The 13,462-nt window shown below is 54.4% G+C and overlaps 1 protein-coding gene across 2 annotated transcripts in view; it reads left to right on the plus strand.

Moving 5' to 3' along the window:
- The window catches only part of LOC126988425 (collagen alpha-1(I) chain-like), a 47,794-nt gene that overhangs the window by 12,699 nt on the left and 21,633 nt on the right, over positions 1-13,462 (plus strand). For both annotated transcript variants that reach the window (XM_050846500.1, XM_050846501.1), the window contains exons 3-4: positions 432-614; positions 7,514-12,369. In XM_050846500.1, the coding sequence (XP_050702457.1) occupies positions 432-614; positions 7,514-12,369 (5,039 nt within the window). The remainder of the gene's footprint in view (positions 1-431; positions 615-7,513; positions 12,370-13,462) is intronic.

Consider the following 13,462-nt stretch of genomic DNA (forward strand, 5'->3'; position numbering starts at 1 on the left):
CCACAAATTTGGCCCGTCGCTGCTACACGGTAAAACCACAAATTTGACCCATCGCTGCTACACGGTAAAGCCACAAATTTGACCCATCACTGCTACACGGTAAAACCACAAATTTGGCCCATCGCTGCTACACGGTAAAACCACAAATTTGACCCTTCACTGCTACCAGGTTAAGGAACATGATCACTGCAGCTACTGGGTTAAAGTACTTCTTTGAGCTCCCAACCATTCCTAGAGCACAAAAAACTCCTGTATCCACATCAATATGAATTTTGCTCAGCTCTTTTGGTAACAACTTGAGATGACCACCGAGGCCACACATAGGTATAGTGTATGCCCCATCTTACCCATGTCTTAAATGCTGTAAAATTAAGTCTATTATACATAAATACACCAAACCCTCACTAACCCTGATCTTTTCCACCCCACAGCCTTCAACAATGAGAGTGGAGGCGGGGAGCGGGGCGGGAGGGATCGGGGGGAGGGCGGGGCAGCTGTCGGGGCGGGCGGCGGGGCAGGGGGCGGCGGCGCGGCTGGCAACGCTGCGCTGTGGGGTGAACTGAGCCGGTCTCTGCAGTACAACAACTACCCCGGCTTTGGCTCGGCTTGGCAAGGTGAGAGAGAGAGAGAGAGTGATTTTGAAACATTTACTTGTCCCCTAATTTCTTCAAACACATTTCATACTTTTTTTTTTTTATTATTATTATTATTTATTTATTTATTTTTTTTTTTTATAGAGCTAAGGAGACAGTTCTAGGGCGTAAAGAAAAATATTATAAAAAAAAGCCCGCTACTTACTGCTCCTGAATAGAGGTCAAAGGAGTGTCCAAAAAGAGAGGTCAATTTCAGGAGGAGAGGTGTCCTGATACCCTCCTCTTGAAAGAGTTCAAGTCGTAGGCAGGAGGAAATACAGATGAAGGAAGATTGTTCCAGAGTTTACCAGCGTGAGGGATGAAGGAGTGAAGATGCTGGTTGACTCTTGCAGAAGGGGTTTGGACAGTATAGGGATGAGCATGAGTAGAAAGTCGTGTGCAGTGGGGCCGCAGGAGGGGGGGAGGCATGCAGTTAGCAAGTTCAGAAGAGCAGTCAGCGTGGAAATATCGATAGAAGATAGAAAGAGAGGCAACATTGCAGCGGAATTTAAGAGGTAGAAGACTATCAGTATGAGGAGGAGAGCTGATGAGACGAAGAGCCTTTGACTCCATTCTGTCAAGGAGAGCTGTGTGAGTGGAGCCCCCATACACATGAGATGCATACTCCATACGCATATATTTTTAAGTTATCCCTCCTACAACAACAGTAACAGGGACAGGGAAGGAAAGTGAGGAAGGATGAAAGAGAAAGGAAGAAAAAGAATAAGTGCAAAGTTGGGATGTCAGGATGAGCAGGGGTGCACCAAGCCTGTATAAGACCAGTGATGTTGTATGGAGCAGAAACATCGGCCCTAACTAGAAAATTGATGGAGGTATTGAGAGCAAGTGATCGCAGAATGTTGAGGTATATGGCAGGGATCAGGTGGTAAGATAGGGTGTCCAGTGCAGATGTGGAGTAGAGGACCTGGAAACAGTGCTCAGAAGGGAAAGACTCCGATGGTTTGGACATGTAAAGAGAGCAGGGGAGGACACAGTGCTGGGAGTGTTGGAGAGATTGGAGGTAGGAAACAGTGCTCAGAAGGGAAAGACTCCGATGGTTTGGACATGTAAAGAGAGCAGGGGAGGATACAGTGCTGGGAGTGTTGGAGAGATTGGAGGTAGAAGGAAGGAGACCAGTTGGTAGACCTAGGAGAACGTGGAGAAGGTGTATACAGGAAGACTTGGCACTGATGGGATTGGTTGAGCATCGGGCGGAAGACAGAGTAGAGTGGAGGAGAGCCATATAGCGTCCAGCTGCTCAGGAAGAGAGAAAATGGATGATAAACGAAATGATGATGATGATGATGAAATTGAGGATATCGGGTAGAATGGAGGGAAAGGGATGATGAAAAGATGAGAGAGAGAGAGAGAGATTCTTTGCCACTTCTGTTTTTCTCTGCGAGTGTTTACAGCCCACACATGATAATCGACTGATCTCTTATACAGGTAACTCTCGATTTACGCGGGTATTGTGTCCTTGAAGAAGTGGCGTAAATCAAAAACAATGTAAATCCAACAAGAGGTTGGTTTGTACCTTTATTGCCTACTGTATCACTCTGACTCCTCTCCCTCTCGTGGTTCCTCCTCTGGCTGCCCTTCCCCTCGTGGTAGCACAGCAGCGAGGGTGTTGTTGTTGTTGTTGAGTAGCATGGCAGCGTGGGTACTGTATTGTTGTTCAAGTGGCGCGCGGGAAGAACTGAGCTCAGCTGTGTGGCCGTGTGAGTCCACTTGCGTGACATCTGGTGGCCTCTCCATAAAATATCGCGTATAAGTGAAAAAAACATGTAAACTAAACATTAATTTGGATTTTGGACCCCGCGTTATTTCAAAAACGCGTAAACCAAACTCGCGTATATCGAGAGTTACCTGTAATAGGCAGGGGAGTGTACTAAGCAGTTTGTACAGGCAACACACTAGTAAATTCTCCTTTGATTGGCACGAACAGGAGTGTACTGTATGTTAGGTCTGGTGTGTAATGAAGAAGGGAGTGATGGGTTGGCAGACTATAAGATTGTTCAAAGAAAGCTTGAAGGGAAGGTTATCCGGCACACTGACATTGTTGGAACACTTCAAGGGAGTGGCCCAGGAAGGGAGAGGTTGTGTTATCGGCAATACACCTGTCCTTTGTGTTTGTGAGTTCACTATTCACTGATTTGTAGGGGCTTCGTGGTGCAGTGGTTAGCACACTCGGCTCACAATCGAGAGAGCCCGGGTTCGATTCCCGGGTGGAGTGGAAAAATTTGGGTGGCTTTTCCGATACCCTACGCTCCTCCTGTCCACCCAGCAGTGAATGGGTACCAGGTATTAATCGGGGGTTGTGTCCCATCTCCTGGGGTCTGTTCCCTTCTCCTATAATTCCTCCCCCTTCTGTCTCTCTCCGGCATATGACCACAGATGTTGTGCCGACTAAACCAAACTTTCCAACTTTTTCCTGTCTCCTGGGGTCTGTTCCCTTCTCCTATAATTCCTCCCCCTTCTGTCTCTCTCCGGCATATGACCACAGATGTTGTGCCGACTAAACCAAACTTTCCAACTTTTTCCTGTCTCCTGGGGTCTGTTCCCTTCTCCTATAATTTCTCCCCCTTCTGTCTCTCTCCGGCATATGACCACGGATGTTGCGCCCACCAAACCAAACTTTCCAACTTCACTGATTCGTACATTCGTGGATTTTCTCCCAGTTGCACAAAGCAGCTCAAGGAAATTTTCCTTGAGGTGCTTCAAACATTCACAGTCCACTTCACGGATAATTCAGCAAGGCAAGGACGATGTACACATGCATAAGGCAGGATATATCATCACAAGTATCATCATTCAGTAGCTATACCTGCTGTAAAATGTATTGTACTTTACCTTCTCACACGCATACAGCCATTAAAATCTTGCTTGAATCAGGTTCTCACTACGAAGTCTCTGCCATTTTCTTTTAAAGTTTAGTTGCTTAAGCATATCATACCATGCAAATTATTCACTAATGAAAGCTCTTTTTTACAAAACCAGGTCATGCTGTGAAATGTGTATTAAAAACTTGATCCTAACTATGTGCTGCTGTTCAGCTGATGACCACAAACCAACAAGCGATTATGTTTTGTCACAGCGGTAAGGTCTGATTTGCATGGGGCAAGGAGAGAGGCAAGTTCAGTGTGCAAGTACATGCTACAAGTTACTTGCAGTGTGTGGTGTGTTTTGTATGGCAAGAACTTTTGGCAAGTCAAGCGAGAGGCAGCAAGTTGACAGGCAAGCTGTGGGGCATGACAAGTGAACAGCCAGTAGTTCTGCTTTGAGGGAACTTAATTCCCTCTGCTCATCACTGGCAGCTACCTGCCAGTTACTTGGCCTGTGTCAACACATTCTTGGCTGTATTCCTCTCTGTCTCAGCTGCAGGACAGACATTGTGGAGAAGAAAACACACTTTTTTGCTTGTATGTGTATGCACCAAACACAGCACAAACTGGGAGACTACCACTTGCTCAAATCACTTGCTGTGTGTACATAACACTTGCCATCATTACCTAAAGGTAAGGCAAAGTTTTGGGCATATGCTATTGCTATGCGTGTCCACGGCACTCATCTCCACAGCATGGGCCCTGGAGCATGTAGTGGGAAGAGCCCACCACCCCGGCACACTGGACCACTGTTACATGCAGGTCACCACAGGTTACCTTCCCAAGGTTTTCCCAGGCACCCATTTATTGACCAGCCCAAAAAGGAGGATGAACAGCTGGGTGAGCTGCACGCTGACTGCTTGGGCTCAAACCCAGGAGGAAGCTAGGCACGGTAACCACTTGCACACATGACTTGCCTCTCTCCTGCCCCGTGTAAACAGCCCCCACCACCACACCAACACGCCATCTGTTTGTTTACACTTATCAGCTGAGCAGCTGCTTAGAGTTATTATCCAATTTTTTACTATTCATGTTTTTATTTTTATTATCTGATTTTGATTAAAACAAACATACATTAGTAAATTATCTACATGGTTGTATATTCTTAACCCGGTGGTAGCAGCGGGGACCATGTTTCTTAATGGTCCCTCTAAGCGAGAAAAATGAGAAAAAATCACCCCTCACAAACCATTTCATAATATATATCAAAGCATTTGTGATCAGTTTATGTATCATCTATTTTGAGTGGTTTAAATCATGGCACAAATCTGCCCCGTCGCTGCTACACGGTTAAGCATTTTAAGCTGAAATAGAAAATGTCAAAGAGCATGCTGAGTACCCAAGAGTAAGCAAAATTTTAATGACTACATATTTGCAAGAAGTCTGCATAAATTGATGTACAGCATAATAGTATATATAGTTGATAAATGATCCTATTTATGATATTTTATGCTGCTCTCAGGGAACAGAAATGCTTTAGTAGGTAAAGGTTGTGTAAAATTGCTCTGTGATTTTTTGCTGGTCTAGAGGCTTTTGGGGGGTTGCCAAACATTCACAGAACCTTACTGTCCACAGGGGCCCACAAATTTGGGGGCAGATGTAAATATCAATGCCATACAAACCCATGCAGCCCCAAGCATCCCGCGGCTCACCACAGCCCTAAGCCCAAAGCAGGGTGGACGCTCTTTTCTACAGGGAGGCTGTGCTCCCTCCTCTGGGTCACTAAGAGACTGGTTACAGGGATACAGGGCAGTGGTACAGAGATATAGGGCAGTGGTACAAGAAAGTGGGGCAGTGGTACAAGGATATAGGGCAGTGTTATAGGGATATAGGGCAGTGTTACAGAGATATAGGGCAGTGTTATAGGTATATGGGGCAGTGTTACAGAGATATAGGGCAGTGTTATAGGTATATGGGGCAGTGTTACAGAGATATAGGGCAGTGTTATAGGTATATGGGGCAGTGTTACAGAGATATAGGGCAGTGGTACAAGAAAATAGGGCAGTGGTACAGATATAGGGCAGTGCTTGTGGTGTGAGCAGAATGGATGGAATGAGTAATGAAAGTGTGTACGAGCTTTTTGGAATGTGTCACGGGGGTGAAGGGAAGAAGCGTGGAGTGGTGGAAGAAGTGAAGCGACAGACCTTAAAGTGGTTTGGCCACATGGAGCAAATGGAGGAGAGTAAGATGACCAGAAGGGTGTATGTGAGTGAGATAGAGGGAGGGAATGCTAGAGGACGACCTCCAGTGAAATGGAGGGATAGGGTGCAAGAGTGCGTTAGGGAGAGGGGGGAAAGATCTTTGAGAAACTTTGAGCAGGCAAGGAGGGAGTGTCTGGATAGAGAAAGTTGGAAGCTATTCTGCCTCTGCCGTGGCCATCCCCTGGTGGGAGCTCCTAGGACCAGGCGTCGATGAAATGATGATGATGATGATGATGATGATGATACAGATATGGGGCGGTGTTACAAGGTGGGAGAGTCCATTTTCAGCGTGGGGGTATGGTCCTAATGTCAGCAGTGAATATATATAGATTCATTTTAGGGGGCAGCTACTCATCAAATATTGCCTCCGTCTAAGGGTTGAGAAATCATGTTAGTAAGGGAGAGTTTGTAGTGACCTGAAATTGACCTCTCCTTTGGTTACTCTTAACTTTTGTCTTTTATGGGAGTGGCAAGTAGCAGGCTTTATTTATTTATTTTTTTTTTTTCATTTATTTATTTTTTGCTGTTATTGCCCTTGAACCGTTTTCTTTGATGTGTAAAAAAGAAAATGGGTTGGTGGGAGAACTTTTTAGGGATGGACTGAGATAATCATGCATCCCTTGAGTTGTGTGGCTCTGACATCTCACACACACACACACACACACACACACACACACACACACACAATTTTCCACAAGAAGCATAACAACATGGAACGGACTTGACGAGGAGACTGTGTGTGCAAAAACGGATCCTGAATTTAAAGCCAAACTGGATAATACGCGTTATGGAGATGGGACAGCACAAGCCTAGTACGGTTCTTTTCCTGTATTTCACAACTAGGTAAATACACACACACACACACACACACACACACACACACACACACACACACACACATACTCAAATATAAATACAGTCATCCCTGAAATAGTACCCCCAATTAGTGCCCCCCTTAGAAACACTCCTGGGCTGTGTTTGCGAGAGGGAATCAGGACACTAGGGGCCATGTTACTAAACATTCCGTCGCCAAAGTTCACCTATTTGACAAGCCTTTCATAGGAGTTTGGGACATTTCCAGGAGTAGTTTTATGACCCTGGTGGTAGTCTGACCCTTCTTCTGTACCGTGAATCTAAAGAAACACTAATTAGAGCCCGATTGACTCCCTCTTTGACCTCTAGAAATAGTTGATATGAGAAGCCTAGGAATGTGCGACGAGCGATTAATTTAAAAATCCTAAAAAAACTATTCCATGACAATCCGTATAAAACTGGAATCGTACTATTGGAAACCGTACTATTTGAGGAATGACTGTACCTCCGTTGATGTGTATTCCTGTTGCAGTGTTGTTGTGTTCACTTATATGTGTGTCAAGGGAAAGGCGAGTATGGCCACCCCCTTACGAGCATTCTTAATACAAATTTATCCATTGTTCTACCTTTCCTCTTTTTGGACGCTCCTTTAGCCTCTATTCAGGAGCAGGAAGTAGCGGGCTTTTTTTATATATATATTTTTCTTTGCGCCCTTGAACTGTCTCCTTAGATGTTAAAAAAAAAATATCCACTCCAACATTAATTTCTTTCTTCCTTCATTCCATCCTTCCTTTCTTCATTCATTCATTCATTTAATCCGTCACTATATTTTCTTCATTCATTCCTTCATCTTCATTCCATCCTTCATTCATTATTCATTCATTCCCTCCATCCACCAATCCATGCATTTGACGCACACACACACACACACACACACACACACACACACACACACGGCATTAATGTGTTGTTGTTTTCCTTGCAGGCGGGGGAGCGGGAGACATGCGGCTCTACGGGTACGGGGGCTACGGGGGCGAGGGTCAGGTGGACGGGCGGGGCGAGCCTGGACGACCTGAGGGGCGGCGCGTGCCCAGCAAGGGGGAGACCAAGGCCACGCCCCCCCTGCCCCCCAGCATGGCACCCGGCGTGGGCTCCGCCTTGGCCTCGCTGCAGCAGCTGGTGGGGGGCGGCGACCCCGCCACCATGTACAGCCTGCTGGCGGCACGTCAGTACGCAGCGGCGGCGGCGGCTCTGGGAGGCCTGCCCAACCCCTCCGCCTCGCTGCGCCCCGCCGCCCCGCCCCTGCCGCCCCACCACCAGCAGCAACAACAGCAACAGCAACAACAACAGCAGCAACAACAGCAGCAACAACAACAACAACAACAACAACAACAACAACAACAACAGTACCGGCGGCAGCAACAACAACAGCAGCAGCAGCAGCAGCAGCACCTGCACCACCAGCACCACCAGGCGGCGGCGCTGGTGTCTGCTGCCACAGCGGGGCTCAACGGTGAGGGCCTGGCCCTGCACGGGGCGGGGCGGCTGGGGCAGCAGCAACAGCCTTCTCCCCAGGGCCGCAAGGGTGAGCCGCTGCCGTCCCCTGGCCGCAGCGCCCGGCCCCGCCCCCCCTCTGCCAGCCTGGCCACCGAGGCACCCCCTGTGGCAGCGGCCAAGGGTAAGGAGGGGCCGGAGGGCAGCGAGGCGGCTGGCGAGGGTGGCGGCGAGGGGCGGGGGCGGGGCCAGAGTGGCAGCGAGAGTGAGGGTGACCAGCGGAGCCGCCACCGCCGCAAGCAGGAGCAGCCCCGCCGCCAGACTGTGATCTACCCCGTGGCAGCCCCTGGGGCAGCCCCCAGCGGCTCTGCACCCCCGCCACCGGGGGACTCCAGCTCCGATGACTCGCAGGGCTACGATGTGCTGCTGACCCGGGCCGGGCCAGAGCAGCGGGGCAGCCCCGCCGACTCCTTGCGCAGCAACTCCCCCGCTGACGTGGCCCTGCGCCACGCCCTGCCCCGCGAGCCCTTCCCCGGGGGCGGCGGCATGAGCCAGGCCATGAGCCACGCGCTGGCCCACCCCTTCCTGGCCGCCCACCTCAACACCTCCCAGCTGCTGCAGGTGGCGCCCCCTGCTGCCCCCCCTCCCCCCCACACCATCAAGGATGGCACCTCTTCCCCTGCCCCGCCCCCCCACCCCCTGCCCCAGCTACAGGTGAGGACTGACCTGCTGGAGCCCCACCCCCCTAAGGAACTGCCCCGCCCCCTGTCCCACCCGCCCCTCGGCCTGCCGGAGGTGGAGGTGACCCGTGTCAGGACGCCGCCCACCGACCGCCGCCGCCGCCCCATGCCCCTCATGCCCCTGCTGCCGGGGGATCTTGGCGCTCCAGAGCCCATCCCCGCCAGCAGCCCCGCACCGGTCAACGGCGTCACAGTGGTGGGGGAGGAGGCAGGAGGAAGCCCCGGTGCCCCGCCTCCCCAGGACTACTTTAATGGTGACCACGATATGTTTGACGCGCCGCGGCACGGCGGGGGCAGTGGTTGCGGAGGTGGTGCCACTAATGGTGGTGGTGGTGGTGGTGGTGGTGGTAAGAAGCGTAAGTGTGAGGGTGGGTCCCCCGTGGCGGGGCCTGGGGCGGGTGGGGAGGGCGAGTGTGCCGCGCTGGAGTGCATGGGTGGCGAGGACACCAAGCGGCGCACCACGCGGCAGAAGCGCGCCGTGAGCTATGTGGAGGACGGCACCGACCCCGTGCTGGAGACCAACGAGGACAGCCTGGATGGGGCGCCGGCACGCAAGCGGGGCCGCCCCGCCTCCCCGACCACCACGTCCCCCACACTGCTGGAGCCCCCCCTGGCCTCGCCTACTGGTGGCAGGCGGGGCCGTGGCGCCATGCGTGGGGCTCCACGGGGCCGGGGTCGGGGCGGAGCCGATGTGCCGCCCCTCACGGAGCCGCTACATGTGGACACTGGCGAGCTGGACCTGCGGGTGCCGGGGCCGCCGCCCCCGGCCCCGTCCTCCTTCAGCCCCGATGTATATGACTTCAACGACACGGACGGTGAGGGCGCGGGGCGGGGCAGGCGGGGCCGGCGAGGCAGAAAGAAAGGCAGCAGCCCCAGGAAGAGCTCCAAGTCCCCCATGGAGGCGGCCAAGGCGGCCCTCAGCCCTCGTCCCCGGGAGCAGGCCGCCCTCAAGTCCCCGAGGTCACCCAAATTTTTCTCCACCTCCCGTAGTCCCGGGGGGGAGCGGGGCAAGGACTGGCCCCGTGCCCCCTCTCCCTCCCCCAGGGACCAGCCCCAGGCCCTGGGAGATGCCGCAAATTCCTTCCCCGACAACCCTGCCACGCCCGGCGGTGCGCTTGATTCAGCCGCGGAGGGGCGGGACACAGCGCTGACCACAGATGGGGCGGCGGCGGGGCAGGAGCATTCCGAGGTAGAGGAGTCCGCTGTTGACGGGGCGGGAGGCGTGGTGTCCCCGAGGAGGAGCAGCCGACGGACCCGAGACCTGCCCCCTTCCCCTCCCCCCCAGCCTCCTCCCCCACCCCCCCAGCCACTCATCCCCAGGACCAACACACCTTTCTCAGGTGCCCCAGGTGGGGCAACCCCCCCCTCAGGCAGTGGCCAGCCCCCCCTCCCCGGGGCAGACTCCCCCTCGGCAGCTTGTGAGGCCCAGCCACCCGGCGGGGCGGAGGATTCCTCTGCACTGGCCTCCCCCGGCAGCAGGATGAGGACACGGGGCATGCGGGGCGGGGACGCCGCCCCGCAGGACCACCACCAACAGCAACAGTCTCCAGAGCCCCCACGGGAAACACAGTCCCCAGCCCCACTGGGCTCCAGTGTGGCCCCAGACCCCCAGGGTGCCCCGCCAGCAGCAGCAGCAGCAGCAGAGGGTGAGTGTGAGGTGCCTGGAGGTCCGGGGGTGGTGGGCGAGGGGCGGGTGGCAGGAGCCAAGGGGCGGGGCAAGGGCAAGGGCAAGGGTAAGGGTAAGGGCAGGAAGGCGTGTGGGCGGGGCCGCGGGGCAGCAGTGCTTCCATCACCAACACAACAGTGTCATGCAGTACCTGAGGCTGTACCCCAGGCCAGCCCCGCACCCCCGCCCCACGCCCCGGCCCCTGACCCCGTCCCTGCCCTGGCCCCGGCCCCTGCCCCGCCCCACACCCCTCCCACCCCCGCTTTGCCCCTCCATGAGCAGGATTCTCAGCACAAGGGCGGGGCCGAGAGCCAGGAGGCCCTACACACCCTAAAGATGGAGTGCAGCAGCCCTGACCACACGGGGGAGGGCGGGGCGTCTGTGATAGTCCCTGGTGGGTGGGAGATGGAGCCCCGGGGCCGCCGCCTCCGGACGCGCCCGACCCCTCCCAAACAGGAGGCCAAGTGTGAGGCAGCACAAGCTCCGCCCCCGGCCCCTGCCCCGGCCCCAACCCAGAGCCCCGCCCCAGCACCCCCCAAGGTGGAGCCATGTGACCCCAAGCTGGAGCCACCGGAGAACAAGTGTGACCTGGGGCCAAGCCTCGTAGTGGACAGACTAGAGGTGAAGCCCCTTGGGGCGCAGGCCCAGATGGCCCCACCCTCCACAGGGGCGCCGCCAGCTGCCCCACCCAGCACAAACATGACCACTCAGGAACATGCACACCCCACCCCCGAGGCCCCAACCCCCACCCCCGACCCACCCCAGGCCGGGGCTTCAGCTCCAGCCCCGAGCGAAGCTGATGTAGACGCCGAGACGGTGGAAAACATCGCCCGCTTCCTGGAGGAGACGGCCCCGACCACGGCCGGCACCGGCAGTGGGGCGGACGGGGCGGAGGAGACAGCGGCGGCAGCAGCAGAAGGCGAAAGCTACGCAGAGCGGCGTCCCAAGCGTTCATCACGGCCGGCCCGGCGCGTGGAGGACGGGGAGATGACGGACCTGCTGCTGCTGCTGCACCTGGAGGACGAGGAAAGCGAGGACGAGGACTACGTGCCGGGGCAGCGCGGCGGCCAGGACGACAGCGCCGCTGACACCGACGGTGACGGCGACGACGACTCCGACGACGGTGAGGAGGACACCACCAGCGAGGAGGACGACCTCAGCCCCGGCCCCTGCCTGGACGCCGACCCGGCCCCAGTACAGCGGGCGGCCAAAGGCCCCGCCAAGCACAAGGGTCTGAAGAAGAGTGGCAAGAAGGCCAAGGGTGACACTGGGGCCAAGAAGGGCAAGGCGGCCAAGATGAAGGGCCGTGGCGGCAGCGGCAGCAAGGGCCGCAGTGAGGAAGCCGAGGCGGCTGGACTGCGGCGACGTGTGGCGGCAGCAGCAGCGGAGCGGAGAAGCGAGCGCGGCCCCATGGTGCGCCTGAGAAGCGATGGCAGCGGCCGCGAGGCGGTGGTGAACACGTGGCGCCGCGCCGAGGACGAAGAAGCCGGGGGCAGTGGCGGCGGCAGCGGCGGGGCGGGCGGGGGCAGCGGGGCGGGCAGCAGCGTGCCGTTCTACTGTAAGATGGAGGCGCGGCAGAAGGCGGCCAAGGTGGGCTACACCAGCACGCTGCACACAAACTACGACGCCTTCGTCAAGGACACCAGCTGGTACTGTGCCTTCTGCCGCCACTACAGCCACGCCATCACCCTGGGGGACCTCTACGGACCCTACTTCATCCACGCCGCCGCGGCCATCACCAAGAAGGCCGTGCCCAACGTGGTGGAGGGCCAAGTGGTGGACGCCAACGCCCCAAGTAACAGCGCAGCCCCCGCCCACCCCCCGCAAGGCCCCAACACTGCCCCGCCCCAAGACGCAGCCTCCTCCTCCTCATCCTCCTCCGCCAGGGTGAAGAAGAGGGCGCAGCGCAGGGAGTCAGCCTCAGACGCACCCCCAGCCAAGGTGTGTGTGTGTGTGCGTTTGTTTTCTTCACACTTGTCTGCACCAAAAGAGAGAGAGAGAGTATACATGATTAACATATGTGGCTGTTTCTTCCTCTGTGTGTGTGTGTGTGTGTGTGTGTGTGTGTGTGTCTGTGTGTGTGTGTTCTCTAGTATTCTGAAGGTATGCATAAAACTTCTTTAGATTTTGTTTCTCAAGATATTCAGTGATACTAGGAAAATGTTGCTCTCTCTCTCTCTCTCTCTCTCTCTCTCTCTCTCTCTGTAACATTTTCTTAAACAATTATGAATTTTCACTTTTTTCTTTCATTTTGTCTTTGTTTTTCTTCTTTTTCTTTAATTTTTCTCTTCTTTTTCTTTTTCTCTTTTTCTCATTCACTAAATCGATGTTATTGTTTTCATTCTCTCTCTCTCTCTTTTCTGCAGTGTACATGGATGAGACTTGAGCAGCAGCATCCCATCTAACATAGTTTTGTATTCAGTATTAACTCAATAAGATATCTAACATAATAGTTTTTGGTCTAACATAAATAACTATCATGCGTGTGTGTGTGTGTGTGTGTGTGTACTATAAACCTTATGAGGCAAAAGGAAATGCACCGGATATATTTCCTCATTATTTGAAATCTTACAAAATTAAGATGCTCAATGATAAGATGCCGAGGTGTGGTGAGGCGACACACTCCCAGCCACACAGTGTTGCGTGTGGCCGGCATGTTGTGAGTGTGGTTTACACACGGGTGGTTGTGAGACTCCTGCACTTGTTCCTGTTTGCACCAGTCACTGTTTGTGCTGCTTGCCACCACTTTACCTGCTGTTCACTTCTCTATCAAATTTGACTGTATGTCACCATGACCTGTCTCACTGCCGTCTACATGAACATTGTGACACTACTTGGGTGTGCACAGCGCCGATACTCTGCCTCCCTAGCCGTGCCACCCCTGGGCTTGTGCTGAGCTGCCAGCACATGCAATATCAAAAGCTGCTGAGGCTCATGAGGAGAATACTGCACATTGAGAAATCCTTTCCCTTTTCTTTGTGTCGTCAGCATTATCATGCCTGGACCACCACACGCCCTGCCTCTGTTTTGTGCC

This window comes from Eriocheir sinensis, chromosome 69 (genome assembly GCF_024679095.1).
Source record: "Eriocheir sinensis breed Jianghai 21 chromosome 69, ASM2467909v1, whole genome shotgun sequence".
In the NCBI taxonomy this organism is placed as follows: domain Eukaryota; kingdom Metazoa; phylum Arthropoda; class Malacostraca; order Decapoda; family Varunidae; genus Eriocheir; species Eriocheir sinensis.